Source organism: Myotis lucifugus, unplaced genomic scaffold, assembly GCF_000147115.1.
Source record: "Myotis lucifugus unplaced genomic scaffold, Myoluc2.0 scaffold_2, whole genome shotgun sequence".
Lineage (NCBI taxonomy): Eukaryota > Metazoa > Chordata > Mammalia > Chiroptera > Vespertilionidae > Myotis > Myotis lucifugus.
Window position 1 is genome coordinate 31935224 of NW_005871050.1, and position 24582 is coordinate 31959805.

A 24582-nucleotide genomic window follows, 5' to 3' on the forward strand; every position below is an offset into this window, starting at 1 on the left:
AGACCATTTAAGTCCAGGACAATTGTATACAGTGAAAAGATACACTAGTAAACTGGACTAAATTACAACTGTTTTCTATCCACATTGATTTGCTTTGTACATGTCAAGTGCAGTTGAAAGAGCAGCATGATGTCTGATAGGCCCTGAAAAGTGGCACTTGCTGTAATTAAAATTGAGCACTATTATCATTTACAGATTTATTCTGTTGAGAATCAGTAAGGGCTAAAAGCTTTAAGCTGATGCTAATCACTTTTGGTTCAATAATTCCATGTAGTCAAGTTATATTTTTCCCTTTGTATCTTACTCATTGTATCTTCTTGGGCAGCAAAACACAGGGTGAGGAAAAAGTAGGTTTACAGTTGTGAGTACATGAAACAGTTTATTCTTGTATTAATCATTCTGAAAACCAAGTCATTTCATGACACCTCTGCTTGAAACCTGTCAATGGATCCCTATGACAACCAAGTGTCCCAACTTCCTGGCCTGGTATTCAAGGCCTGCTAGGAATTGGTCCTCACTTATTTATTCAGCCTTACCTTCTATTCTCCTTGCATACCATATGTTCCAAATTAGACTAATAGCCTTTTCCCAAATGAACCCATATTTTCACTTATCCTCTCCTTCACTATTAATACTTCTCAGGACCAGTTTAAAAGTTTCGCTGCCACATAACACACTAGAAAGTCTTCTCCTTTCTCTTTCATAGCACTTAATTATAATACAATTTTAGAAATATTTGATTTGTATATTGTTTCTACTCGAATTTTAAGCTTCTTTATAGTGTGAACTATCTGCTTAATCTGTGATTTAAGCAAAAGTTGTGGTTTAGCATGCAGCCACTGGAGCAGATCTGTGCAGTGAAAATACAATGTGATCCACATAAGTGATTTTAAATTCTCTGGTAGCCATGTTAAAAAAGTAAAAAGACACAGATAAAATAAATTGTAATTATATATTTTAACTCATATCAAAACATTAGCTTTTCTGCATGAATAATATATTATTGAGAATAATATATTATTTAGATGTTTTTATTCTTTCATGCTGTTTTTGAAACCAGGTGTTTTTAAATTTACAGAACATCTCAATTTGTACTGACTACATTTCAAGTGCTCAATAGCCCTATGTGGATAGTGGCTACCACATTGTCCATGGAAGTTCAGGAATCTTACTGCAGGGGCTCAAATCCCCGTTCTGTGGCTGTTAGCTATGTGTTCTGAACTAATTGCTTAACCTCTCTGTGCCTCTATGCATGTATTGGTAAAATGGGAACAATATAGTACTTACCTCATAGGGTTGCAGTGAAGATAGATGAGAAAATATGAGTAATGAGCTTTACATGCAGCTTAGCACACAAGAAACAGTGTCATTACTAGGATCATCTTTGTATTACTGCAGGGTCCAGAGAGCATCCATGGTTGCCAAGTAATGCATGTTTATTGAATTGATCTAAATTCTGCTCATAGTTCCTCAAACAGCGGAAGGATTCAAAGGTATTGCTTCAGAAAAATTAACATGAAAGTATAAATTGTATTAAAGTGAAAAATCACAATGAAATATACTTGTATTTTTAATGTATTTACTTTTCAGCCTCTCAGATTCTCCCTTCTCCCTGGCCCCAGGAAAAGGGCTTCCTGTTATTCAGATCACTGGCTCTCAACCCTGGCTGCATATTGGAACAAAATGAGGAGTTTTAAACTCTGCTGCCTGGGTTCACTCCCCAACAATTCTGATTTTTTTGGTCCTGGGTGGGGCTTATCCATTGTTAGTTTTAGAAGTGTCTAGGTGACATGTAGCCAAGGTGATCCAGATCACCTTACTTTGAGCCATATTTCTGAGTGCTCCATAAACCACCTACATCAGAAATATTTGAGGCACTTGTTTAAAGGGCAGATTCCTAGACTCCACCGCAAGTGTCAGTCAACAATATCTGGGACTGAACCACCAGCTTATCTTTAAAATAAGCTTCTCAGATGACTTTGCCTTTCTGGAATTATTGCCACCTTCCTTCCACACTGCTCCCCAGCCATTCTGTCATGGAACACTTCCAACTGCATGCTCAGTTAGAGGGTGGCCTATTGTCCTTAGTTTCTGGATAGAAAAGACCCTTTTCCTATTCAGTGAGGTGTCCCCATGTTCTCCCAAATGTGGTTTCCATGTGGTTAAAATTTGAATTCACTGCTGTGACCTCTCAGAGACCTGGTTCTTCCTTATCTCCAATCTCAGCAACAGGAGGGCTGTCATCTGTTAGACATGGAGAGCATGAAATCAGGGAAGGTGTCACAAAGGAGGCTGCACTTGAAATGCGCCTTGAGAGATAGGACAGGATTTCCTCCAGGCAGAGATGGCAGAAAAAGGCAACAGTATGAGCAAAAATATAACTTACTATGAGAGGTTAAAAGTGTGGGCTTTGGAATGAGAGGGCACTCCAGTCCTGCCCCTTTTCAACTCCATCCATGACTCCACCACTCTCGCCCAGCACCCCTCTAGTCTTTTCTGCTGTATAATACTACTGTAAACAGTTATACCTGCTCAGGTAGGTGGAAAGGCTTTTCATATATTACTTTATATTATTTTTTTTCTTTGTTGGCATTAAAAATAGCTCTCCTTTAATGAAACACATCTTGGTTCTCTCTTTTGTGAAATGCTGAAAACCAATGCCAAAGAATCTAAGCTGTGTGATGGCAAAGACTATGCCTGTTTATTTACTGTGTATCCCTCCGTACTTAACACAGTGTTCCTCGCATACAGTAGGCATCCAGCAAATAATACTGAATGAAGAAGTAGCATCTGAGTTTTCTTTTGCTTGATGAGAAGGATATAACAGGAAGTCATTTCATGGTATATTTAGTAAAGAATGTATTACTTATCTATTGCTGCATGACAATTTATGCCAAACTTTAGCAGCTTAAAACAACACACATTGATTATCTCAGTTTCTGTGGTTCAGGAATCTGTACATGACTTGGGTGCTTGAGCTCAAGATCTCTCACCAGGTTGCAGTCATCTACAGGCTCCACTGGGAAGGATCCACTTTCTAGCTCACTAAGAATTGTAGGCAGGATTCAATTCCTCATGGGCTGTCATACCATGGGCTGTTGTCTCTCACTTCCTTGCCAAGTGGGCCTCTCCACAGAGAATGTCACAGCATGACAGCTTATTTCGTCAGAGTAACTGAGAAGACGAGAGTACAAGTACAAGCAAGATAGCTGTCATAGTTTTCTGTAATTTAATGACAGAAGTGACATCCCATCACTTTTGCTGTATTCTAACAGTTAGAAGTAAATCACTAGGTCCAGTCCATGCCCAAAGGAAGGGGACTGAACAAAGGCTTGAATCACCACGATCCTTGAGGGTCACATAAGGTGAATACTATAAATATTGGTTTGAGTGTGGGGTAAAGAAAGAAATTCATAGAAGATGAAACTGGAAAGTAGATTGGGGTCCATCAGAGCATGGAGGCTCTTGTGTTGTAGATTGTCTGGCCTTTGTTCTGACCCTCACTACTCAAAATGTTGTTCATGGATCAGCAGCATTCATATCACTTGAATAGCTGCTAAAACTACAGAATATTAGACTGTGACCCCTGACCTACTGAATCAAAATCTGCATTATAACAAGGTCACTATATAAACCATCTTTGATGATGGAGGTATGATGATGTGTCTCTATAGTAGTAGCCTCTTGCTGTATGTGGCTATTTGGTACTTGAAGTGCTGTTAACGAGACCAAAGAACTAAACTTTAAATTTTAATTTATTTAAATAGCCACATGTAGCTAATAATTACCATAATGGACAACACAGCTCTAAAATACCAAAAAAAAACACCACACACACACCAAAAAAAAAAACACACCCACACATACGTTTCAAGTAATATCTAACATTTATTAAACACTGAAGATTATGGAAAAGCATGAATAAGACAGGCTTTATTACACAAGCTTAATTAACTCACCTTGGACTAATAAATGAAAGAATTTAATATCACAAAAGGAGTTTTGAGACTGAGGTTGATTTCAACCTCTAAAATTAAAAACAAAAGAAAAGCAGCTAAGACATTTTCTGAAGGAGCCAGCAACCACCTCCCTCTAGTGGCAAGAGAGAAAGTTGCTGCTGAAAAGCCGAATTGCTTCTGTACCTATATATAAAACTGCTCACAGCCATTTCTTTTATATAATTATAACTTTAAAAGATTCTAGATCAATATATAAGGAAAATAGATCTGATTTTTGTAAATAAAAGTTAGACCTAATTTTCACTTACTATGAATGCTAATCTTTATAGAAATCTGATCTTTCCAGAAGAAAATAATTTGCCAATGAAATTTGAGAAATTGAGGCTTTTACAAAACAAAAGTTTATGAAGCCTTAACCAAACTGTGAGCAAAATAAATTGAGAGCAATTCTTCTCTCTTGATAAGTGTACTGGGATGGAATATGACAAGGAGTGGATTCAGCAGCACTGGAATTTGTAAAAACTCATGGTACATAAAAAATTAACATATTACAAGAGTTCTTAATAACCAAAACAACACTTTTCATTCTGATATTGTTTCAAAAGACAGTTCTGTCACATTGCCAGTTTTCATTACAACCATACATACTCATTTAGATTTAAATACTGAACTATTAATTTCAAGTACAAGAAGGAACTCAAAATTGAAATGACTTGTGTTACACCTATTGTTTTTCCCTCACAGCTTCAGGAAAAATCTTATGTCCACTGTAATAAGTACAGAACGTACAGAAGACAGTTATATACAAAAGTGCATTAATATAATAATACATTTAGCAGAAACACAGGAAAAAAATCCTGGTTAACAATCTGATATATTACACCATTTAAGACTACTTGAAGAGTCTCCAAATGAGTCAAATTCCTACTTGCTTTGGTTATGATATTGACACTATAGAACTAACCTTTGAAACCAAAAAAAGGAAAATTTTAACTATCTGTGAAATGCTTCACATATACTTGTGTTTATCTTTAATAGCTTTTGACAACAGTCTTATAAAACTCCCAACACAAAGATTCAGAATGGATAATACCTATATCTAAATTAGAGTACTTAAAAAGGAAATTAAATTGATCCACTACAGGAGCAGACCTGGTCTGCTCTATTCCTAAAAGCCTGAGCTAGATAACATACCCCAAAACTTCAACTTAAATCCAACTGGTCAACTACCATTAAAGATCAAGCAGCTCCACAAAACAAGCCATGGTTTCGGGCCACTGTTCCTTAGAACAATTCAGAATATGTAAATATTAACTTGTCATTTATACAGATTAAGTCTACAACTATCTTTATATAGTCAAAATGCCTAAGTATAATTAGAGCAATTCTCCTCTTTTCCACTCGCATCCCTTACCACAAAGAAAGAACACATATTTCCATAGATTCCACTGACCAAAGATGCAACATCGAAACTTGACAATAAAGAAAAAGTACTACATATTAAAGTCTGAGAAGACCAAACCACTTTTTCTGAGTTCAATATGAATGTCAATTAAAAATTAATTTACCATAACGTGAACTAGGTTAAAACATTAATAACCTTAATTTAAAATATAATTGTGAGGGGGCTGAAAATAATGTTATTAGAAAAAAAGTGAAAATAAACTGTCAATGAATGAACTCAGATCTTCAGCTATACCATGCAACTTCCTTACTCTTAATATCCAGCTAATTAGAGGAATTTGAGTTCCTTCTACGCCTTTTGGAATAAGTAAATTATTTTCCAAAGAAATAAGAATTAAGCGTTCTAAGGCGGTATGCTCCAGATACTATGCTGACAGAGATGCCTAGGTCTAAATACCTCTCAGATGCTTCTTATCCATTTAACATAATTTCATTATAAAGACAAAATTTATCTTACTTTGTCAGACTTAAAACAAATCCAAAGTTACCACAGTCCATGTATATACAAATACTTATTTTCTAACTAATAGTCCTTTTAAGGATTAAATTTACCTCTAAGTTTAGACATGTTGAATGTCAGTGTGCTTACCATTAATACTATTATTTAAATGCAACTTGGAATTTTCCTAATAACCCTCTAAAACTATAAACTAACTTTAAATAACTCCCTTCCAATTCCAAACAAACATTTTTCTTGGAGATAGGAGTGCTAAAAGGTGATTTGTTAAAGGAGAGAGGAGTGTTCCGGCTATTACACAAATAAATGCAAAGAATCCCTAAAGTTAACAAAAGAATAAACTTGCTATATAATCTCTGTTCTGGAAGTACTTTTGCATTAAAAATTATCTTTCCAGATATTAAAGAATTATCTGGTTTTAAAAAGTATTTTGGCTTATGACATTCTTCAGGGGTTGGGGGTGGAGGCAATAAAAGAATACATTAAGCTATGTTTTAGATAACTTTCAATGTTCTTCAATGACCTAGATGGGCCAAAACAAAGTTAGGCAAATGAAATTTAAAATCTGAAGGTGTTTTTTTTATACACGTTATTACCAATTTATTGGTTCAATTTAATGGCTTTGCTTACTGATATCCAACAGCATGGGCATTTTATAAAATTAATTATAACATTCAGATTATTTCTTAGTTTGGAAAAGCTTGATATTGACAAAAAAGTAGAGTTCACCTTTAAGGCACATGAGGCTATATAGAGTGAGCCATGAACAAAAATCTCTGCTAGAGAATCTAGAAACAAGACTTCTATAGTTGTTAGTTACTAGTAACTAACATTTTTAGCCTAAATATTAACACATTTGATAAATTTCACAGTTTTTAAAGCTCATCAGAATCTGGATACCTTTATACTATAGGTTCTTTGAATTTTTCCTTTATGAGGGGATTTAGCACATTTAAAAACTATAAAATGAGATGTCCACCGAATCCATAAATGATAAGTCAGTTTCTGTGATTAATTCATCAGCAATATTAACTTAATAATAAAGACTGAGGAAATGGACAAAACCACCACAGCTTAACAAAAAATGAGACAAGTCTTATGAAAGCAAAAAGGTGTTACTTTAAGTTCTTGTTGGGACAGAATGAACTAGCCCTTTACACTCCACTATGTCTTAAACTATACCACCTTACTTTAATTCCATTGAAATACTGTAGAAAAAGACATGCCATTTTGTTTAACTCAAGATTCATACTTTAAAAAGCTGTAGTGGGGACTGACAGACTTCTATGATATCTCTTTTTTTCCATTTTATTGAGATATAATGACATACATACAAGATCTCTAATAAAATGTTTCTGGATAAATCTGAGGGGACTGTATCATGTTCTCTGTTAACAAGGCTTAGTTAGGGCTTAAAAGAAAAAAAAACACAGAACTGGGTTTCTTTTGAATTGAACTCAGAGATATACCAGATTGAATAAATTATTACTTATTCCAAGAAAGAAGTAATTCAAACTTACATTATCTACATAAGGCATTAAAACAGAACAAGAAAATAGCGTGTTAACAAAGACTTTTTGTCTTTTTCTCCCGAGTTTTTTTGAAGGGGGATGGAGAACACTGTAATCTCCCTCTTTAATCATAAGCAAACCCAAGTTGTGTTACTTTTTTTCGTTTTAATCAGAGGAAGTATTTCAATCTCCTTCAAACCAACTTTATGAGTTATCTTTAATTTATAGTACTGTAAAGACAGTTCATCCAGATCTACACAAAATTTCATGGCACACTTTACCATAAACTCTCAAACCTTTATATACTTTTAAAATTGGCTTTGTGGTGCTTTGGTAAACTTGTTTAATAGTGACCTACGTTAAATCTGAGGTAATAAGACTATGTGATTGTTGGGAGAGTAGAGGAATTGGTCTTATTACATCACAACCCTGTTTAGGATTTTCTTTTACTGGTCACTGTCAAGTAAACTGTTTCCAAGTATTTAACAGATCAAGTCTGCTCTGCGGTCTCCAAAACGGGCCTGTTTTCCTTGAAGAGTGAAGAGAACAATCATTCTCTGAAATTTGTTTTTGCTAAGAGCAAATAGAGAATTCAGCTGTATTTATTCTTCTCTCCATTTACTCTCCCTCTACTTGAAAAGGAAAACACAAGGAGGTTGACCCTTCCACTTTCCTCAGAGTATTCTTGGGTCTATCCCCAAGCTCTCGTTGGGCCCTCTAAGCTGGTTAGGAGCACCAAAGAGGAGGTAAGAGGAAAGTCAGAAAGACTATTCCAACTGATAAACATATACTAGTACACATATACACTTCTTAAATTTTAGTAACATTTTAAAGTATGAATTTAATGGTCTTCAAAATGTTACAGGCCTCAGCAAAGCTGCAATATATCAATTTTTATCCTCAGTTTCAATTCTTTAACCTTCAAGGAACCAAAATGAAATCAAATTTTCAAAACACATGACTGTAAGCAAAGGTTATGCCTTTATATTTAGATTAAGAACTTTAAATTAAGAATTTAAGCCATTAATCTTTATCTTAACAAGTTACTTGGTATAATAAGTTAAAAAAAGTAGAAATTCCCATCAACCTCTGACTCTAGCTTTAAAGATATGGACTGCAACTCCTATAGTATCACAATTACCTTTCAAAAGTTATCTACAATAAAATAAAAATTATGAAGGTCAGAAAGCAGCTTGATTGTCAGTAGTATTAGTTTCCAACTTCTTTAATCCATATGAATGATTAAAGATGTGTGGTAGAAGAAAAGGAGTCACACTACTGCGAATGTTCATAACAAACTCTCCATAAAAGCATTAAAGAAACTATAATTTCACATTTAAAATTAGTTCTATTTTAACCGCCAACAAGCTAAGGTTTTTTCTATTATCTCACTGCTCTATGTATTTTAAAGATTTATAGGGAAGGTTAACAGAACTGTAAGGGTTTCCTTTAGTTAATTTTGAACATTAACCTGTTCACATGCCAGAAGCTGTTATACCAACTATTTAAAAATTAGAGCTGTGCTGGAAAAAAAAATGACCCACAAAAAGAACTTAAGAGATATTTTCTGCCTTTCAGACAGTTTCACAGCCTAAAACTTTAGAAAGCAGTGAAAGAGTAGAATGGGTTATTTTGTTCATTGCTTTCTCATTTGAATATTAATGAACATAGCATCAAGTCTAAAATTCAGCTGTTAGTAACACTATTTCCTCAGTAGTCATCACTTACAAAAAGGATACTAAATGTACATAAAGTGAAAAGAAAAAAACAAACCTAACAAGAAAGATAATAGGGCCTGGTTTTACACTTTTGAGTTAACAATGAATGAAAACAGATAGAAATAAACCTAATGAAGGCACTATTGTAGATAGCAATCCACATTCCATCCCCAAAACCTCAAAAAAAGACTTCCACAAGAAATTGAGAATTATGCTATGGCCCTTTAGAAAATATAAACTAAGAAATTATAACATTAAGGAAACTGAATTATGATCTCTACACATATACATATACAGACATAATAAACTACTTGTCAGAAGTACCTTGAAATCTTCTAAACTTTAAAATTACTAATATTTGAAAAAGCCTACTTAACCAACCTAAAGTTTAAATAGTCAAAACAACATTTACTAAATCAGTGGTTCTTAAAGCTAGCATGCAGGATAAAATAACCTGGTGCTTGTTACAATACAATGCTAGGCCTCTCCCCCAGGGTTTCTGATTCGCTAGGTTTGGGGTGGGGCCCCATAGTATGCATTTCTAACAACTTCTCAAGTGATGCTGAAGACATGATCCAGGGACCACCTGCTGAGAACCACTGGCCTAAATTATTAATGGTACATCAGCACAGCCCTAACCAAAAGCTTGGTCAAGATGCATGTAAACAAATAATGCTTGGAAAGAACGTTGATAACTTCACCCTTTTTACATCAAAACATCTACATCTGCTTCATGGTCTTCCTCAGTCACTTTCAAGGACAGCACTTCTTCGTTAAGAAAGAGCCCACTGAGCCGCTCCTTCCGAGCCTGCCTCTGCTCTTTCAGCTGCCTCTTGCGTAAGGCCTTCTGCTGCAACTTCCGCTGCTTGGATCGCTTCTGTCAAAATAAAATTTTCTAAATCAGTAAAGTTTAGTTTTGGCATATCCACTTCAAAGTATTTTATAGATCAAATTTTTTATTCTCAGAATTTCTATAGATGTTCAAATTCCTCTGCAGTATGATCCTGGTTCCAGTAAGTGAGCCACTGGCTTAGACTTGAAAATGCCATTGGGTTCCCAAAGAGTTAGAAAGATACCCTTATCATCCTTAAGTTGGCTCCAGACTGTCACCACTGCAAGAGCTGAACTGGATAACCAATCATTAAAAAGATTTAGAAATCAAATTAAGGTACACTGGTGTCAGTGCAGAGTGAACACATAGTGAACAATACCGAACACAAATGCAAAGAACATCTCTAATGCTTATGCTTTTAAGTTGTCTTTCATCCAAAAGCACTAGCAATTTTACCATGACTGGAAAAGAATCATGTATTTCCGTATTAGGCAAATACCATCTTAAAAGCCCATTAGAAACCCACTGGGTACTCTATTCCTTGTCACTGGTGAACTAATGCTAAAAAGGAATGACCACATATCCAGAGGAATCCCTTGGCAACCAACAAAGCTGACTATGTTTCTGTTCGGTAAAAGTCAGAGAAAAAATCACTGTGTATCTTCTAGTCACCATTGGGTTCCCAAAGAGTTAGAAAGATACCCTTATCATCCTTAAGTTGGCTCCAGACTGTCACCACTGCAAGAGCTGAACTCCCCTGATAAGCATCATAGAACCATACATCTATATATATGTCTATCTATATCTATCTATATCTATATCTATATCTATATCTATATCTATGGCTAATATGCAAAGTGTCCCCCTCAGGAGTTCTACTGAGAGACCAGGAGTTCGATTGCTTGCTCTGACATGTGCTGATCACCAGGGTGCAGCACGGAACATGGCGGGCGACCAGTGGTGGCGGCAGGCGCTGAAGGGAAGGAGGAGGTGGAGAGGCAGGGAGGCAGGGAGGCAGGGGAACCACGCGGTGGCGGCACATGGACAGCTAGGGAAGGAGGAGGTGGGGAGGTGGGGAACCTGATCGGCCCTGATCTCCGGCCAGGCATAGGGATGCTACCCATGCACGAATTTTGTGCACCGGGCTTCTAGTATACTTATATTTCCTATTTTGTATATGCTCAATAATATTACACAGATTTTTTTCAACTGTGAAAACAGTAGAAATAAATTAGAGAAAGCATTAGTATATTTTTATAAAAGGGCTAAGATGAAACACTTAAGACTAAAACATTAAAAAAACATTTAACATACACAAAAGACAGAATATTCTTGAGAGCTAATAGACAGTAACATCAGTGATATAGGGAGACCCACTCAGTAGTGAGTTATAGTCAATATTGCAATCCTGAGATTCACTCATTGTTTCCATCAATTTATCTTACTTAAAAGAGACACAAAAATCACCCTAACCGGTTTGGCTCAGTGGATAGAGCATCGGCCTGCGGACTCAAGGGTCCCAGGTTCGATTCTGGTCAAGGGCATGTACCTTGGTTGCGGGCACATCCCCAGTGGGGAGTGAGCAGGAGGCAGCTGATTGATGTTTCTCTCTCATCGATGTTTCTAACTCTCTATCCCTCTCCCTTCCGCTCTGTAAAAAAATCAATAAAATATATTTTAAAAAAAGAGACACAAAAATCAGATAAATTTGAGTGTTATGGCTGTGGGTAACAACAGTATTTCAAAGGATTCAACCTAGAAGGCTTTGTTCAAATGAACCAGAACCAGCTGCTTGCCAACCCCACCTCCTCATGAAATCATTGTAGATTTGGGGAAAAATACAAATAGAATGCCTTGGTATGATTATTTGATAGAACCAAATATTGTACAAAAAACAGATCTGCATATGCATATGCATAATAAATAAAAGAATGTAAGACAAAAAAAATTAAAACCACAACCCCCAGGCATCTAGATAGCAAGATACATTTAACACTTCAAGAAATTTATATGAGGGAGTACTAATGTTAATACTGAAAGGTAAAGTTTTGTATTGATTAGATGTTTTACTTTTGAATCCCGAATCCGCTCTGCTGCACTTGCAGACAAGTTGCTGTCACTGTGTGCTCGACTCATGTTGGCACTGGAGTTTGAAGCAGAGTTTCCAACACTGGACCCGCTGCTGCTTGCTGAACTGACCATGCTGGCACTGCTGCTGCTGGCACTGGCACCGCTCACTCCACTGGTGCTTGCACAACTAAAGTTGCTTCTCTTCCAGGCCTCTCTTACAGGCCGTTGGCGAGGGCTATGCTCTTTGATATAGTTTCTGACCTTGGAACGCAAAGATAAAAACTAGTTAGTGTTGTTACTTGACGTTCTACCCTCAAAATACTCGAGAATAGAATGGTGTACTTAAGTTAAAAGACTGTCAAAAGTGTTACAGATACACATACAGTGGGGCCTTGACTTACGAATGTCCCGACTAACAAGTTTTTTGAGATACCAGCTGTCTCTCCGCCGATTTTTTGCATTGAGTTGATAGAGTAATTTGAGTTAATGAGCTCCTTAACGAGCCGGTCTCGGAACGAATTAAACTCGTAAGTCAAGGCCCCACTGTAGGTAGAATATAAGGACAAAAAGAAACCTCTTGACAATGTTCAAAATTCTAGAATATATATTATGGAGTTAGATTTTCAAAGCACATAAAATAAAGGGTGTCCCAAAAAAATGTATACACACTTTGAATGATAATAAAGTCCATGTTTATTAACATACAGTTAATTTTCAAAATTTAAACGAATCTATATAAACGTGTGTATACGTTTTTGGGACACCCTATATAATCAATAAATGGAAGGCTACTGGCATCCAGAATTTAGGATCATAACACTCAAGAGACAGAAACTAACAGTAAAATAAAATAGATGATATTTTTTTAAAGTATGCTATTATTGATTTATTTTTTAGAGGGAGGAAGGGATAGGGATCGAGAAATGGGGACATCGATGAAAGAGTAACATCATTGATAGACTGCCTTCTGCATGACCCCTACTGGGGATAGAGCCCATAACTGGGGCATATGGTCTGATCTGGAATCTACCTGGTGACTTCTTGGTTCCTGGGTCAACGCTCAACCACTGAGCAACACCAGCAGGGCAGATGAGATTTTTTAAAAGATTTCCACTAAAGATGATTTAAGTAAATTTCTAAGTATATCTAATATTAGGGTGTTTCATAAATCTTAGCTAGGGGCACACAGTAGCTGCCTTCAAATGCAAGGTATCAATTTACCATACTAATGAAAAAGGGGATTGAATATAGAACATTATAATGTTTGTTGAGAGAAATACTGAAATGAGAAAAATGTTTTATAAATAATGATAAATGTCAAAAAAAGTAGAACAGAAGTATTCATTTAGCTATGTGCCAGCGAAAAAGAGCAGTAAAGACTATACTTAGAAGATACCAGAAATGTGTATTTCAAAATAGCATAAGGGAAAATTAATTATGTTTTACCCTAGCCAAGCTCAATTACTCCATAAGACTACTCAAATCCTTCAGTTCAGAGTTCATGCAAGTAAAACTCTCAATAATCATTATTTTCATTATATCAATCAGTCTTTTGTAAGCTGAGTTAGAATAAATCTATACTTTAGTGTAACCATCCCTCATGTGGTGAAATTAAGTTTCAAAGCCTACACAACTAAGAAGCAGGTTCTAGATCCACACGATCCCAGAGAGGTCCTGCCAGGTGAGATGTACATAAAACCTCTTAAAACCACCTGTTCTCACCCTGGCCAGTGTAGCTCAGTTGGTTGGGTATTGTCCTGTACACCAAAAGGTTGCTGGTTCAATTCCCAGTCAAGGCACATGCCTGGGTTGTGGGCTTGAACCGTGGTAGGGGCTATACAGGAGGCAGCTGATCGATGATTTGCTATCACATTAATATTTCTCTCTCTCCATCTCCCTTCCTCTCTCTCTAAAAACCAATAAAAAATCTTTATTTAAAAAAAAACACATGCCGAAACCGGTTTGGCTCAGTGGATAGAGCGTCGGCCTGTGGACTGAAGGGTCCCGGGTTCGATTCCGGTCAAGGGCATGTACCTGGGTTGCGGGCACATCCCCAGTGGGGGATGTGCAGGAGGCGGCTGATCAATGTTTCTCTCTCATCGATGTTTCTGACTCTCTATCTCTCTCCCTTCCTCTCTGTAAAAAATCAATAAAATATATTAAAAAAAAAAACACGTGTTCTCAAATATTACCATAATTTTTATAATATTACATTTCACAGCAGTGATTTTTTTAGCTAATTATCTATGAATTTACATATTATTCACGTATACATGCTACAAAACAATGATATTTTCTATAGCTGAACAATCTATATTTTTTTACATACCTGCTTCAGTTTTTCATCTGTGAGACAGTTAAGTTCAATAATAAACTCACTGTCTGTAGGGGAGATTTGAGCAGAAGGATCAATTATTTTAATAATATCAAGTTGCTCCCGAAGACCCATCTCAGTACTGACTTTGCGACTCAGATACTCAATATATTCCACCTATGTAATAAAAAATTATAATAAACAAGATCAATGTCAAAACCTGATTGTCTAGTATGTCATTTATTATATTTTAAATATCAAAGCACTTAATGTTAATTTGTTCCCTAAAAAACAATTAGTTATAGCTAAAATTCAGATTCACTATGCAATCCATATTTACCCTGTGACTTTAAACAGGCAATAAATTGAGCTTCATATAGTCTCCACATATATGCTTTTAATTAAAATGCCAAGATCTCTACCTGTTCATCATTTGACATTGAACTCCAAGGAAGTTCGTCTAAATTCCTGTGCTTGTTTTTCTTTTTAGGAAGCAGGCAAGGTGAACTTGGAATACTGGGTATGACATCAGAAAGCACATCACTCCCACTGGCAATGTCACTGCCCGGTAACTGTATAAAAAGAAGAAGAAGGGGGTGGAGAAAGCAAAATATTTTAAAAATACATTTTAAATACCACAACATGATTGGCACTGTGTCTAGCACAGTATCTGGCAAAGAGCCATTTAATGGCAGATCACTCAGGTCTCCTGAGATATGGAGACCAGTGCTCCTTTCTCATTATGCTACGTGGACCATAGCCTACATTCACATTCTGAATTAAAAACCTTAATGATGATTGACTCTTAAGTTAGCACGTTAACAGGTCTTGATTATGATTTTAAACTTTTGGAAAATATCGTTGAGTAAGTGACTATATACAAAGAGTATATTGATGTTGCTACACTGTCTAAAATAGGATACTGTGCTAGACACAGTGCCAATCTAAAGACAATTTTTATCTTTATTAAAAATTACTTTAATCAAAGTCATGACAAATACAGAATCAGAAGACATTAATTCTTTTTTTTTAATATATATTTTATTGATTTTTTACAGAGAGGAGGGAGAGAGATAGAGAGTTAGAAACATCGATGAGAGAGAAACATCGATCAGCTGCCTCCTGCACACCCCCCACTGGGGATGTGACCGCAACCCAGGTACATGCCCTTGACCGGAATCGAACCCGGGACCCTTGAGTCCGCAGGCCGACGCTCCATCCACTGAGCCAAACCGGTTTTGGCAGAAGACATTAATTCTGATTCACTCCTATTTTAGACAGTGTAGCAACATCAATATACTCTTTGTATATAGTCACTTACTCAACGATATTTTCCAAAAGTTTAAAATCATAATCAAGACCTGTTAACGTGCTAACTTAAGAGTCAATCATCATTAAGGTTTTTAATTCAGAATGTGAATGTAGGCTATGGTCCACATAGCATAATGAGAAAGGAGCACTGGTCTCCATATCTCAGGAGACCTGAGTGATCTGCCATTAAATGGCTCTTTGCCAGATACTGTGCTAGACACAGTGCCAATCTAAAGACAAATAAATCATGGTCCTTGTCCTCAAGTTTGTATTAACAACCTCGAAACAATTAAAATATGCCCTTAATATAAAGCAGAACACTTTAAAAACCAGAAGTATTGCCCTAACCGGTTTGGCTCAGTGGATAGAGCGTCGGCCTGCGGACTGAAGGGTCCCAGGTTCGATTCCAGTCAAGGGCATGTACCTTGGTTGCGGGCACATCCCCACTAGGGGGTGTGCAGAAGGCAGCTGATCGATGTTTTTCTCTCATCGATGTTTCTAACTCTCTATGCCTCTCCCTTCCTCTCTGTAAAAAATCAATAAAATATATTTAAAAAATAAAAAAATAAAAAACAGAAGTATTATAAAAGAAAAATTAGGGGGGAAAAAAGGTCAGAGATAATGTGTAGGTAAAGGAGAAATGCAAGCAAGCCTAATACACAGAAAATCAAACCAGTTTAAAGTGAGATGAACAGCAAAAATAAGTGCTATAATTTTGTATTGCCTATTAAAAGCCAGTTAAAATTAATTTTAAAAGCTTTATTGATTTATAACTAATATACAAAGAACTGTAACATATTTAATGTATACAATTTGATGAGTTTGGACATATGCATATAGCCTGAAACTATCACACAATCAAGGTAATAAACATATATCCATTACCTCCAAAACTAAGAAAGGATTTAATTTTAAATAAATGTGTTTAAGTCATTCATCAAACAGATAAAAATATTTTCTACAAGGAGTATATAACTTTTGAAGATAATGCTCTTGTTTTTACAAGATACAAAACAGAGCCTTCTTGTTATTGTCTGGTTCTATAGACTTTGCAATTATATCTGAACTCTGGATGAATACCAACCAGGTTTTTGAAGTTACCAAAAGAAAAAAGCTACTCTTGCCATGAAATTACTGTAATCACATGCATTTGGTTTCCTATTGTACCCAAAGCACTATAATAGGTACAGGGGATTCAAAGGAATGTAAGCTATGATCCTCACACAAGAACTTTATGCTTGTGAACATAATACAATAACATAAACACACAATTATACATACAATTATAAAACATAGCAAATTATGAATGTTAGGTTTGAGATGACAGGTCACCAATGAAAAGATCTAGCAGTGAGTTGAAGTTGCAGGATTAAAGAGAGCTACAAGGGGGTTAAGCACTGGGGAGTCAATCACATAGAAGAGGGGAATGAAGCCAAAAAATAGGGTTGATCACTATGCACAGTGACCTCGATTTTTATAAGGAAACTATTAGCTACTACTCTTAAAAACCACATTTTCACTTTGACAGTCATTGATAATCCAAGTGCATGAGTAACTTCCAACAATTAGTATGATGTCCTTTAAAATCTCATTAACACTGCTTGTATTGCTCAGTCTTAGCCCTAAAAATATCTATTCACTATCATGAACGGATGATTACTGAACATACACACAAAGGCCCTCTCTTTTTCAGCCTTTAATGTAAAAAAAGAAAATGTTTTACTATTATCCCTTTGAAAGATTTCATGAAAGATCTCCCCAGGGTTCCTAAACAAAAATGAGACACTCGTCAGATGAAGGGCTTCCCTACTTCAAGCTCCGTTGATAAATTAAGTAGAGAAAGGAACTCTCAAACTTTAAGAAAAATGTCCATCTAAATATTTAGCAAATACTAGTACATGCTAGGTGCCAGATTATGTTGAGCACTTAAATCTGTGTCATTAACTCTGTTTATGTGTTCCTTGGGGTTACTTTGGCCATTTTTTTAAGGAGAAGTAAAAAGATCCCAAACAAAATTCAAATCCCAGTTCCACTGTTCATTAGTCTCAGAATCTTCTGTGTAAGTTATGATTAATGCCACTATCTCAAGGATTGTTGAAAGTTTACACAAACCCTCAGAGAATACCATATACTACTGAAGTGGCCAAGTTAAGTTTCACAAGCTAATCTCTCAGAATGGCAGAAGGGATTAAAGAAAAAAGCATTCAGGTAAGGAGAATAATTTAGTAAAACAGATGGAAAGAACATAGGATGAGGTTAAGGACACCAATATGATTAAAAAAGAAAATTGTGCTAGGGATCTGAAAGTTACTAGAATAAACAGAAACGTATATGATATGTGGAATTAAGCCAACAACACTTCCTAAATAGAAGTAAATTGATGATGAAGGGGGTCAATGGGGAAAAAGAGGGACATATGTAATACTTTCAACAATAAAGATTTATTTTTTTTAAAAAGTAACTTGATGAAACTGGTCTTGAGGGAAGATAAGTCATAAAGCAACATGGGGATAAAACAAAATGAAGAAAGACTGGAAATAAGCTCTTGTTTGACCTAGGCCTGGACTAAGATTAGCAAAAATGGAAAGAGCCCTAACTGGTTTGGCTCAGGTGGATAGAAAGTCGGCCTGCGGACTCAAGGGTCCCAGGTTCGATTCCAGTCAAGGGCATGTACCTTGGTTGCGGGCACATCCCCAGTAGGGGTTGTGCAGGAGGCAGCTGATCGATGTTTCTCTCTCATCGATGTTTCTAACTCTCTATCCCTCTCCCTTCCTCTCTGTAAAAAAATCAGTAAAATATATTTTTTTAAAAAATGGAAAGAAAAATTAGAACAGAAAATTTGAAATAAAAAACTACTTACAAGGCTGTTTACAATTAAATGGACTAGGATAATAGATGACCAATGTGAGAACAGAAGAAAATTGGCATACCACCCATACAGGGTGATGTTCTTAAACACCTCAATTTTTAGAGTGAGACACCTGAAGCAACGTTATAGATCTTCTAGTTTAACACCCTCAGTTTTTACAAATAAGGAAAATGATGTTCAGAGTAGGACACAAGTCCAGTGCTTTCAATTATGCAGAGATCTCTTGCCTTGCAGGTTTTTAGGATGAGAGAATAATATAATTTGAGATATGAAGAGTGTGCAGTGATAACGAGAGAAGTAAGTACAAGTGTCCTTTGAAATGATAATAGTCATTTTTCACTACACTCTAAAACAGGTCACAAAACAGTCTTTTTTTCCAAAGAAATGCTATAATTGAAAGTTTCATTACTGATCAAGGGCTCAGCATCAGATAACAGGTTAGCATTAAATAATGTCATCCAACTAGAAATGTGGATAATCAATTGGAGATATGAGAGCAGCAGATGTACATGACAATGAATTGTATGAGCTCTGTATATTTATTAGGTCAGCAATTTTCCATTTTATACCTGATAGTACGTTTCAGGCTAAAAATGCTTAGTAATTCTCATCCCATATTTTCCATAGACAACAATATCTGATATATTTATATTATAATCAGTAATTGTGACACATAAGAATTAAATCAAACTTCTGCCATTATTTATTGTAGTATGCAGCAAAATTTTTTCAGTAAGCTCATTTCTGTAATAGCTGATATGTAATTTCAAATTGCACCCCTAGGTTTCAAGTGTGACAGCTGAATCACACACTCTTTAAAACTAATCACATATGTCTTTAATAATGAAAGGACTGCAAGCAAACAATCAGCAAAGCAGAATGCTTTGAGGCTATTTCAAATGCTAAGATGCTACTTCATTCATGGTTAAAATTATGCCCTATTAAGTTGTTAGCATTATCTTCCCAGAATCTATGAATCATTTATATTTACTTTAATGGTAACTGAAACATCTGTTAAAAGAAAGATTTAAACAGAGGCAGTTTTTAATCACAACAGAGGTAACACAAATTTTTAAACTGCAGTCAATAATTTATAGTCTATATTAATCCTAACACACAATTTTTTATTATCTTCCTGGATAATTTACTACTCATCATTATGAAGTCCTACAAAAACAAGAGAACATTTTAAACCTTTCAACATATTTAAATAGCAAATATCCATGGCAACAGAGTACCCACACACCAATTTCATAAGTGGAAAACACATTACTAAGGCAGGCCTGATTTTGTTCCAGCGTTCTACTCATTCATGTACATTAACAGTGAGTGATTGAGGACAGATCTCCACTCTAACTAACAAAATGAATGAAGAAGTCAGCAATTTAAAAATGCTTACCACTTTGCAACATTATCGGAACTCTAAATAAGTCACATGAAATAAACAGAAAACTGTTTCTCTGAATTATTAGGACTGTACCTGACTACATTTTATTAAGAATCCTTAAAGTGTAATTTTAAATACAAAGTGTGAGCTAAAAAAATGAAGAATAAAAAGTTACCCACACAAAGATGCTCACTTCTATGTTACCTTAAGAGAAAAAAAAATTAAACACATGTACACAGGGGAATGGCACATCTAGTACCAGGAATATTATATAGTCATTAAAAAAAACTCATTATTAAGATCATGAGAAAGTTTATATGTTAAATGAGAAAATATTATTACAATATTTTATGCAGAAGAAAAGGGAACACTTCCTAACTCATTTTACAAGGCCAACGCCATCACAAGAAAACTACAGTCCCTTATGAATACAGATGCAAAAATCCTCAACAAAATACTAGCAAATAAAATCCAGCAGCATGTTAAAAGGTTTATAATACCATGACCAATTAGAATTAATTCCAGGAATGCAAGTGTGAGTCAACATATAAAAATCACTCAATGTTGTATATCATATTAATAGAATGAAGGAGAGAAACTGCATGATCATTTCAATAGATGCAAAAAAAAGCATTTGAAAAAAATCTGATACCCTTTCAGATAAAAACTGAACAAACAGGAACAAAAGAGAAATCTCTCAATATGTTAAAGGATATTATGAAAAATCTATAGTTAACATTATACTCAATGGTGAAAAAATGACTGGAAGCTTTTCCCCTAAGATTGGAAAAAAGAAAAGGATGCCAGTTTTTGCTACTAATATTCAACACTGTACTAGAGAGCTAGCCAGGGCAATTAAGCAAGAGAAAAAAAAAAAGCTATCCAGATTAGAAAGAAAGAAAAACTACCTCTATTCACAGATGGCATGATCTAAAATATAGAAAACCCTAAAGAATTTACAGAGAAAAAAAAAATAAACTATTAAAGCTAACAAATGAGTTCAGCAAAGTTGCAGGACATAAAATAAAAACAAAAATTCAGTTGTATTTCTATACGTTAGAAATAAACAATCTAAAAATAGAAAAAAAAATCCATTTACAACTACATCAAAAGAATGAAATATTTAGGAATAAACTGAACCAAGGAAGTACAAGTTTTGGACACGAAAAACTACAAAACAGCATTGTAACAAATTAACGAAGACCTAAAAAAGACATTCCATCCCATGTCGATAGACAGGAATATTTAATACTATTAAAATGGCAATACTCCCCAAACTGATCTACAGATTCAATGCAATTCCTATCAAAATTCAAACTGCCCTTTTTGCAGAAATGGACAACATAATGCTAACATTGACGGGGAATTGCGAAAGGGACCTCCAGTAGTCAAAACAATGTTGTTAAAAAAGAACAAAGTGGGAGAACTCACACTTCCTGATTTCAAACCTTATACAAAACCAGGGTGATTAAACACAGTGTGATCTTGAGAAAGAAGAAGACAGTTGGAGGTGTCACAATACATAATATCAAACTATACTACAAGACTTTGTAATCAAAACAGCCTAGTACTGGCATAAGAAAAGGCATATAGACCAATGGAACAGAACAGAGAGCCCAGAAATAAATCCACACTTTTATGTTCAATTAACATTTGACAAGGTGACAAGAGCATACAATAGAGTAGACAGTCTTTTCCATAAATTGTGTTGGGAAAATTGGATAGGTTACATGCAAAAAATTAAACGAGACCAATTTATACCATCCTATCTAATAAAGTGGTGATATGCTAATTGACCCTCACACCATCACAAAGATGGCAGTGCCCACTGCCAATAAGGAGGGAATATGCTAATTGACTGCCACATCCTCAAAGATGGTGGTGCCCACAACCACAAGATGGCAGCGCCCAGTCCCCTCAGCCCCGCTGGGGTGCCTGCCTTCAGAGTCCCCCAGTCCCCTCAGCCCCCCAGCAGCCCAGGGCCAGCCCGAGGCACAGGCAAGCCCAGGGCCAGCCCAAGGCTCAGGTAACCAGGCCGGCCAAGGCTTGTGCTGCCAGCAGTGGCAGCAGCAGAGGTGTGATAGAGGCATCGCCTTCCCCTGATTGCCGGGTTGCCTCCCGCCCCCAAGGGCTCCCGGACTGTGAGAGGGGGCAGGCCGGGCTGAGGGACACCCCCTCCAGTGCATGAATTTTCATGAACCGAGCCTCTAGTATACAATAATAAACTCAAAATGGATAACAGACTTAAATGTACATCTGGAAACGATGAAAATCATAGGCAGCAAAATCTCAGACATCTCTTGTAGCAATATGTTTTCCAATACATCTCCAAGAGCAAGGGAAACAAAGGAAAAAATAAACAAATGAGACTACATCAAAATGAAAAGCTTCTACACAGCAAAAGAAACCATCAACAAAATAAAAAGGGAACTCACTGTAAGGCAGAACATACAGGGTGTCTTGTGGGAAGCTACCGCATGCCAACACTGTCATGAGCCTGCACCAAGGAACGCGGGAGGCCAATGGACCTTGTGCGTTAGCAGGGTTTATGCCAGGCACCAATTGTTTGTGTTGAGACTGCGGTGGCTCAAAGCAATATCCTGATTTGATAGCCTCCAAGTAAATGTTTACTGGACCTTACTGATCTTTACTGACCTTTGAAACTATGTGTCTGCTACATGCCTGCCTGAGGGCAAGATGTGTATCTAAAACTGAATAAAAGCGGACTAAGCCAGAACTCTGTGTGTCTCTTCAAGAAAGAGGCTCCATCTGTCCCCCACCCCTTAACAATTCATATTTTTATTTAGAATTCTAATTTGTGTGTAGGCCCCTACTTCAGATCCTGAACCTTGGCGTGCAGGTCACAGCAATTGGCACCTGAACAGGAAGTGAAGGAGAAGATTCACCTGAGCGAAAAACGAAGTAAAAAAGAAGTGGAAACTCACTGGCACACAAAGCCTGTGCCAGCTTCGAAGTCCCAGACCGTAAGTGGACGTGGATGTTTCTGGAATTAGCCAGGTTATAATGGGTAAGAATTCGAGTAAAGGGGAAAAACATTATTGCAGACTTCTAGCTTGCATGCTCAAGGATAAAGGAATTAAAGCATCAGAAAGTACTCTTACAGTTTTTGCATATTATCATAGAGTATAATCCTTGGTTCCCTGATGCTAGAACATTAGACCTTGATCTCAGGAAACAAGTAGGTAGGAATTTAAGGAAAAATCAGGCTCAAGGAAAAGAAGTGCCTTTGTCATCTTTAACTATGTGGGCTCTTGTTCGAGCTGTATATTGCCCACTTCATATTTAGGATCAAAAGCCTACAGAACGCCAGGAGGATTTATCAACACCTTCTACTCCTCCTGAAGTAGAGCCTGTAAAGCCTGTAATACCTAAGGCCCCCAATCTTCCACCTCTGGTGTGGGAAGGCTCATCAACTAGAGAAAATGGGGCTAACAGTCCGTTTACAAAAGGACTCAATGCTTTGTCTGAAAATTATCATATGATGCCTTGTGACTGGCAGATTTTAGCTAAAACGACTTTAGATGCCAGTCAATGCTATGGAGAGCAGAATATGATAAGACCTGTAAACAACAGGCTGTGGGTGTTCACTGGGACCCCACCTGGGAGCCCTCTGGGCTGCATTCTTACTGTAAGTCCTAGGCAATGTAAAACATCTGAAAGATCTATGAAAAGAACTCTGAGCCCTAATTATCTTTTCTCAGGTGGTTGCTTATATTGGGGTTATCGGTGCCATGAGTACATTCATGCTTTGTTCCCTTTGGGTTATGTCTTGTTAAGCAGAGAGAGAACTACATAACCAAATACCTGGAGAAGAGAGATCATGGGGAGACAAAGAAACAGCCCACAAATGAAAGAAAAACAGGCACCACCAGAAAAGGAAGTAAACGAAATGGAGGCAAGCAACCTGTCAGAGAAAGAATTCAGAGAAATGGTCATAAGGTGGATGAAAAGAATGGAAGACAAATTCAACAATATGTGTAAGAACCAAGAGGAAATGAAGAACCAAGAAGAATGAAAAATTACATCACTGCTATAAAGAACTCAATAGAAAGCATCAACAGTAGACTAGAAGAAGCAGAGGACCGCATCAGTGAGCTAGAAGACAAGGTAGGAAAAAATACCCAAGCAGAGCAGCTTCTAGAAAAAAAAATTAAAAAGCAGGAGGAGAGCCTAAGAGAACTTTGGGACAACACGAAACGAAATAACATCTGCATAATAGGGGTGCCAGAAGGAGAGGAAACTGATCAAGGAATAGAAAACCTATTTGAAGAAATAATGACAGAAAACTTCCCGGATATAGGGAAGAAAAAACTCACACAAATCCAAGAAGCTCAAAGAGTCCCAAAAAAAATGAACCCCAAAAGACCGACACCAAGGCACATTATAATTAAACTGGCAAACACCAACAACAAAGCAAGAATCTTAAAAGTGGCCAGAGAGAGACAGAAAGTTACTTACAAAAGATCTCTCATCAGACTAGCGATGGATTTCTCAACAGAAACACATCAGGCAAGAAGGGAATGGAATGAAATATACAAAGTCATGCAAAGGAAGGGTCTGAATCCAAGAATACTGTACCCAGCAAGGCTATCAATCAAAATTGAAGGTGAAATCAAGAGCTTCACAGACAAAAAGGACTACAGGAGTTTATTACCACCAAACCAGCAAT

General features: G+C 36.4%; 1 protein-coding gene across 1 annotated transcript in view; it reads right to left on the reverse strand.

Annotated features, from left to right (window-relative positions):
* Positions 1–3868: 3868 nt before the first annotated feature.
* FAM199X (family with sequence similarity 199, X-linked) overlaps positions 3869–24582 on the reverse strand; it is a 40655-nt gene continuing 19941 nt past the window's right edge. Inside the window, exons 3-6 of the mRNA XM_006082282.3 lie at positions 14748–14897; positions 14341–14502; positions 12012–12272; positions 3869–9986 (exon numbers count right to left, since the gene is read on the reverse strand). Coding sequence (XP_006082344.1) covers positions 9816–9986; positions 12012–12272; positions 14341–14502; positions 14748–14897 — 744 coding nt within the window. The 3' untranslated portion in view covers positions 3869–9815. The remainder of the gene's footprint in view (positions 9987–12011; positions 12273–14340; positions 14503–14747; positions 14898–24582) is intronic.